This window comes from Ictalurus punctatus, chromosome 5 (genome assembly GCF_001660625.3).
Source record: "Ictalurus punctatus breed USDA103 chromosome 5, Coco_2.0, whole genome shotgun sequence".
Lineage (NCBI taxonomy): Eukaryota > Metazoa > Chordata > Actinopteri > Siluriformes > Ictaluridae > Ictalurus > Ictalurus punctatus.
This window is the reverse complement of record NC_030420.2, coordinates 33,604,809-33,612,308: the sequence shown is the minus strand read 5'-3', so window position 1 is coordinate 33,612,308 and position 7,500 is coordinate 33,604,809. Positions and strand designations below refer to the sequence as shown.

The 7,500-nt window shown below is 47.0% G+C and overlaps 1 protein-coding gene across 1 annotated transcript in view; it reads right to left on the bottom strand.

Annotated features, from left to right (window-relative positions):
- Nucleotides 1–7,500, bottom strand: part of rnf220b (ring finger protein 220b) — a 48,420-nt gene that overhangs the window by 37,493 nt on the left and 3,427 nt on the right. The window contains exon 2 of the mRNA XM_053680580.1: nt 6,064–6,684. Within this exon, the coding sequence (XP_053536555.1) occupies nt 6,064–6,682 (619 nt within the window). The 5' untranslated portion in view covers nt 6,683–6,684. The remainder of the gene's footprint in view (nt 1–6,063; nt 6,685–7,500) is intronic.

The following is a 7,500-nucleotide window of genomic DNA, read 5'->3' as shown; positions in this document are numbered from 1 at the left end:
GAGGAAAAAATGGAAATGTGTGTGTGTGTGTGTGTGTAAACACAATCCGTTTACACACAGCAGGGAGGAAAATAATGCAGCTGGATGCGCATGCACAAGCATTGATGAGTAAATATTGATCTCGACTCTTCAGGAGGCGGCTAAATATTGAAACAGCTCCAGGAAGCCTCGGACCTTAAGGCCAGAGCGTCCGTGAGATCGATACTGAGAAGCGCATGGCTGGTTAACCCTCCTCCTCCTCCTCCTCCTCCTCCTCCTCCTCCTCCTCTGATTTACGCTAGCTATGCTACGTAACCATGACGGACCCACCGTTATCCGCCTGCCAGCTGTTGCTCCTATACACACGCTCTCCTTTTGTCCCGGGCGCCCTCAATCAGACCCGTCCAATCAACAAACTCCATAAACGGCCCAGACACCAAACAGTTCGGCTAATGGCGATACCATCTATACAGATAATTTACGGCCGAGTCACGTGACCACGCCTATTCAGGCAGACGTGTGGGGTTAGAGATAACACGTGATCCACGAGAAGGCGAGAAAACGATACGGACAATGGTGTGTTTCGTCCACTTTCATCAGCGCGGCCAATAAAACTATTACAAAGGAGAAACAGCGGTGGGATAAAACACTCCGGAACACACACTTTCCATCTGTCCATCAGGGCTGGTAACGCCTCGCTGACACTCTTTCATTATTTACACTTTTTTTATTTTCATCAAAATGCATCTCAGGTTATTTCCATGGCTTATTATAGATGATGAATTGTTAACGATACGTCATCCGCTTGCTATAGCGCCTTATGAGAAGATATGATGGTGATCTAATGTGATAAGCACTACTCATAATGCACATATACAGACCCATATAGAGACGACGCTACACGCTGTAATGCCGTCTCATAAATAATTATGACCATTAACGTCACGAACGCTTTATAACGTGTTAGGAATATAACGCGTCATAATGCGTCCTTAAGTCACCGTACAGGTGTTTCCGCAACATCTGTGATGAATGCTAAGCGACGGAAGTGCTCGAATATAAAAGCGTACACCGTTGTACTTGTCTTCAAGTGCTTCATCTAGCACATCAGCAACACACTTACTCGGTCAGTCGCTCCGGGATTCTGCGATCGTGGAAATTACCGGGGGAGCATCCAATTTTTTAAATTTCCGCAGACAGCAGAAGAGGTGAAGTAGACAGTAGAGGTGAAGTAGACAGTAGAGGTGAAGTAGACGGTAGAAGAGGTGAAGTAGACGGTAGAAGAGGTGAAGTAGACAGTAGAAGAGGTGAAGTAGACAGTAGAAGAGGTGAAGTAGACAGTAGAAGAGGTGAAGTAGACGGTAGAGGTGAAGTAGACAGTAGAAGAGGTGAAGTAGACGGTAGAAGAGGTGAAGTAGACGGTAGAAGAGGTGAAGTAGACGGTAGTAGAGGTGAAGTAGACGTTAGAAGAGGTGACGTAGACGGTAGAAGAGGTGACGTAGACGGTAGAAGAGGTGAAGTAGACGGTAGAAGAGGTGAAGTAGACGGTAGAAGAGGTGAAGTAGACGGTAGAAGAGGTGAAGTAGACGGTAGAAGAGATGAAGTAGACGGTAGAAGAGGTGAAGTAGACGGTAGAAGAGGTGAAGTAGACGGTAGAAGAGGTGAAGTAGACGGTAGAAGAGGTGAAGTAGACGGTAGAAGAGGTGAAGTAGACAGTAGAGGTGAAGTAGACAGTAGAAGAGGTGAAGTAGACAGTAGAGGTGAAGTAGACAGTAGAAGAGGTGAAGTAGACAGTAGAAGAGGTGAAGTAGACAGTAGAGGTGAAGTAGACAGTAGAAGAGGTGAAGTAGACGGTAGAAGAGGTGAAGTAGACGGTAGAAGAGGTGAAGTAGACAGTAGAAGAGGTGAAGTAGACGGTAGAAGAGGTGAAGTAGACGGTAGAAGAGGTGAAGTAGACAGTAGAAGAGGTGAAGTAGACGGTAGAAGAGGTGAAGTAGACGGTAGAAGAGGTGAAGTAGACGGTAGAGGTGAAGTAGACGGTAGAAGAGGTGAAGTAGACGGTAGAAGAGGTGAAGTAGACAGTAGAAGAGGTGAAGTAGACGGTAGAAGAGGTGAAGTAGACGGTAGAAGAGGTGAAGTAGACAGTAGAAGAGGTGAAGTAGACGGTAGAAGAGGTGAAGTAGACGGTAGAAGAGGTGAAGTAGACAGTAGAAGAGGTGAAGTAGACGGTAGAAGAGGTGAAGTAGACGGTAGAAGAGGTGAAGTAGACGGTAGAAGAGGTGAAGTAGACAGTAGAGGTGAAGTAGACGGTAGAAGAGGTGAAGTAGACGGTAGAAGAGGTGAAGTAGACAGTAGAGGTGAAGTAGACGGTAGAAGAGGTGAAGTAGACGGTAGAAGAGGTGAAGTAGACGGTAGAAGAGGTGAAGTAGACGGTAGAAGAGGTGAAGTAGACAGTAGAAGAGGTGAAGTAGACGGTAGAAGAGGTGAAGTAGACAGTAGAGGTGAAGTAGACAGTAGAGGTGAAGTAGACAGTAGAGGTGAAGTAGACAGTAGAAGAGGTGAAGTAGACGGTAGAAGAGGTGAAGTAGACGGTAGAAGAGGTGAAGTAGACAGTAGAAGAGGTGAAGTAGACGGTAGAAGAGGTGAAGTAGACGGTAGAAGAGGTGAAGTAGACAGTAGAGGTGAAGTAGACAGTAGAGGTGAAGTAGACAGTAGAAGAGGTGAAGTAGACGGTAGAAGAGGTGAAGTAGACGGTAGAAGAGGTGAAGTAGACAGTAGAGGTGAAGTAGACAGTAGAGGTGAAGTAGACAGTAGAAGAGGTGAAGTAGACGGTAGAAGAGGTGAAGTAGACGGTAGAAGAGGTGAAGTAGACGGTAGAAGAGGTGAAGTAGACAGTAGAGGTGAAGTAGACGGTAGAAGAGGTGAAGTAGACAGTAGAGGTGAAGTAGACAGTAGAGGTGAAGTAGACAGTAGAAGAGGTGAAGTAGACGGTAGAAGAGGTGAAGTAGACGGTAGAAGAGGTGAAGTAGACGGTAGAAGAGGTGAAGTAGACGGTAGAAGAGGTGAAGTAGACGGTAGAAGAGGTGAAGTAGACAGTAGAAGAGGTGAAGTAGACAGTAGAAGAGGTGAAGTAGACAGTAGAAGAGGTGACGTAGACGTTAGAAGAGGTGAAGTAGACGGTAGAAGAGGTGAAGTAGACAGTAGAGGTGAAGTAGACGGTAGAAGAGGTGAAGTAGACGGTAGAAAGAAGAACGTGTGCGCGCTGTCTGGCTTTGCACACGCTCCGTCTCGCTTTTTATCAGGTCTCGACCCGAACGTTTAAAAATACCTCCCGAAGGGAAATAAACACAACTCGACCCAGCGAAGACATCTGCCCTCTCGAGAAAAAAAAAAGGGATGAAAAAACAGGATGTGTTTAAACAGCTGTCGGGTTACTCTGTACTTTTTTTTGAACGTCGTGAGAGACGAGCGCTGAAATAACACGGCGGTTGGAGACGTGGCCTGGAGGTCAGACATAAAACAAATGATAATAATCGGTTTCCTGATACGGCGAGGAAATGCGACGAAGACGTGGTCAGCGATCAGAAAGAGAAAAGTCTAAACGATCTGCGCTCTCTGGGTGGACGGGATGCCATCACTGCGTCTCGCTTTCTCCCCTGTGAGCTGATGCGTGCGGAAGAGGGCGGACGGCGAAGCGTTCGGCTGCCTTGTGACCTGGCATGAGCAGCAGTTCAAAGTCTCGGCGGAAGAACATGCTAGACCTCAGGCTTCTCAGCTTGTAGCTGTCACGCAAAAGGGGAGAGATTTCGCGAACGAGTGGGAATTACAGAACATCACCCCCTTCCCACCAGCAGAGGTCTCACTCTCTTAGACCTTATTGTGACCTCTGAGCTCAATTTCCTCTTTGATACTCATTTCACTGCTTCCCAAAACTCTAATTGATGCCTTGTTGATTACTCCCGATCCTACCTCCTTCACCCCGACACACTATTGCTCCAAGTCATGCTAGGTGCTCGCCTCTGGGCCCTTGATTTCCAAATGAAACGCAACACTGACTTCCATCTTCCCCGTGATTGTGCGTGTGCGCTGACCCAGACCGAGAGATTAAAGCCTCAGGGAAACTTTCCAGGTGTTTTGAGTTAATTCGCTGATTAGACATCTTCTCAGGTCGACATTTCTGTACTATAAATTCTTTATTCGAATATTTCGAGATGCCGGAGTTTTGATTTCCATTAGCCGTGAGCCGGAATCATCGCGATCGAAACGGACACACAAACAAAAGAAGGCTCGAAATATTTCAGTTCATGTGTGATGGAGCAAGAATGGATGAAAGTTCCACTTTTTGAATCAAGTTACGGGGCAAAAACGAACTTTCCCACGACATTCTAATTTTTTGAGACGCACCCGTCTCCGTCACGTCTTCCGTAAGCGGCTCTGACTATTCCCGAGTCACGTGTTCATCTCTGAATTGCGTCACGCGATACAATAGTTAATAATAACGGACTTTATTGTGCTCTTAGTGTGTTATTAATGAGTAACGTTAATAATTGGACTAAATTGCTAATGTCACTGCAGCTAGCACAATGAATTAACTAGCAATATTACAAATAATCTAAATAATTTTTTTTTAAAAAACAAAACAAATTGAGGTTTGAGATTTGTCAACCGGAGTCGAAACCTTCTGAAACCATGGAGGTCCTCGCCTCGGTGTCCTCGTAGCTAGTTACGGCCATGTTCGCACAGTTAGCGTTATTAGCGTAACAGTTTTGCTAACTGATCCTGACCCGCTTCACTTTACAGCGTAAGATTTATCAGTAGTAGTAAGATTTCAGGGTGAAGTATTTCCGTAGCGCAGCGCAGCGACGGGACGGGACGGGACGGGATGGGACTGTCACTCAGAAGGGCGTAGGCGTACAGCTGCGTAGGCTAACGGAGGCAAAACAATTCAAACTTTTCTCTCTCTCCGAACGCTTCACTTCTGAAGCCTTAATGTGTGGGTTTCTCTCCCGTATCCATGTCAGTCATTATTATTTTCCCCATTGACACGCATATCTAATCCATCGCTCCTCATCCAGCCCTCACAGCACGCCGCTTTCATGTGGAACGCAGCCGAAACTCCCCTCCCCCCCGCTCAATGCTCGCCGGAGGATCCGTCTCGCTCTTTCCCGCCCAAACACTCGGCGCAGCCAATTACAGAGCGAAGTGACGAGCGTTTCCGCGTCCGCCTGACAGTCCCTCCTACTCGTTTTTCAACAAAATCAAAATGGATGGAAGGCGCGGGGGCGATGTGTTGAGCTGGAGGTGTAAAGCGCAGCCTCTCCTGCTCGTTAGCATTGACGTGTTGTCTCGGGGGCTGATTTGCGCGTCTCCCACGTTTTCCTGATGATTCATGATTCTGAGCTCATATGATCATTACACGTACTGTACACTGACATATCGTAATGATATGTCATAATGATATATAGTAATAATAATAATAATATTAACAACAATACGGCTTGGCTTTACATCCGCGTTTTGACTTCACAGGGATTAAAGAAGAAAGGATGACTTCATAAAACAACTGCAGCGCACGCTGACGCGTATAAAGACCCGAATTAAACACACATGTGTACAAAACTGCTGTTGGACCCCGAAAAACTGGATGCACTTGTGTTCTCTATGGGGGCCATTACTTTAGAAGCACCGAAATTATTTTCATTCACTGAAATATGTGCAGAATTAATATTATTATTTTGTTGTTGTTGTTTTTCTTAATCATAAACCACAAGACAGCAGATGTTCATCAAAGAGCTTCATCTTTTCACGGATTACAAAAGTCTGGGGTTTTTGGGGAAAGGTCATCCGAAGGTCACGTGGCTCTACATATCTGACACTGGAGACTCCTTCCGTAAATGTTCAATAAACACGTTTCTCCTTTACATCTCTCCTTCACCGTGTCCGTTTATTATCATTGGAGCGACCGCTGTAGACGTGCCTGCGAACGAGCCGTTACTATGGAAACGATAACGAGTGCGTTAATGTAAACGCTACTATAGAAAATGATCGGGTTTGAGGATTGAGTTTACAGTATCACAGACTTACATCCGTCCTGTTGTTCCTCGGGGCTACACGAGGCCTCGGTGTCCACCAGCAGCCCCGACACGCTGAACCGCTTTTTCCCAGAATCCTCCGCTCCTTTTAGGGCACCGGGAGACCCGGAGGGAAGTCGGTTGACCCCGAACTCGAACTCTTTTCCGTCGGCGACTGCGTAGCGCAGACGAGGCGACGTTTCCGGCTCCGGGCCTCCTTTCAGCCTCTTGGTGGGCAGGAAGGCGGAATGATAAATCCCTGGGTCTCTGTCGTCGTTTGGGGAAGAGAACGGCCGGAACGCTCCCACTGCGCCGTGTCCGAGCACGCTCAGCGGAGCCGGAGTGAACTGCGGGTGCAGGTGCAGCAGCGAGGCGGGGAAGTCTCGGGTCGTGAAGCCTCCCTGCCTCTGGTACACAGAGGAAAAGGTGTAGGAGCCGCCGGGGAACGGGAGGTGCAGGTCTTTTTCCAGAGAGACCGGAACGCCGAACGGACGTGAGGTCTGGCACGGGACAATGGAGGGGTCACGGTCGGACTCGGGCGTCGACGCCAGGACCATGAGGGCAGGAGACGACATGGAGCTCGGCATGTACGAGGAGCTCTCCAACTTGAAAGCGGCACGGTGGAGGTCCATTTCTGCTCGAGAGAGAGAGAGAGAGAGAGAGAGAGAGAGAGAGAGAGAGAGAGAGAGAGAGAGAGAGAGAGAGACAGCGAGAGAGAGAGAGAGAGAGAGAGAGAGAGAGAGAGAGAGAGAGAGAGAGACAGCGAGAGAGAGAGAGAGAGAGAGAGAGAGAGACAGCGAGAGAGAGAGAGAGAGAGAGAGAGAGACAGCGAGAGAGAGAGAGAGAGAGAGAGAGAGACAGCGAGAGAGAGAGAGAGAGAGAGAGAGAGAGAGAGAGAGAGATCATGCACTATGGTCATGTTAGGGGCAGGATCAGGTGTCTATGGTGTAACACACAACTAAACACAGAGTAACACACACATACACAGAGTGTAACACAGATACACACAACTACACACAGAGTAACACACAAATACACATAACTACACTGTGTAACGCAAATGCATCCAACTACACACTGTGTAACACACAAATACACAAAACACAACTACACACTGTGTAACACACAAATACGCAAAACACAACTACACACTGTGTAACACACAAATACAGAACTACACACAGTGTAACACACAAATACACAAAACACAACTACACACTGTGTAACACACAAATACGCAAAACACAACTACACACTGTGTAACACACAAATACACAAAACACAACTACACACTGTGTAACACACAAATACACAAAACACAACTACACACTGTTTAACACACAAATACACAAAACACAACTACACACTGTGTAACACACAAATACAGAACTACACACAGTGTAACACACAAATACACAAAACACAACTACACACTGTGTAACACACAAAT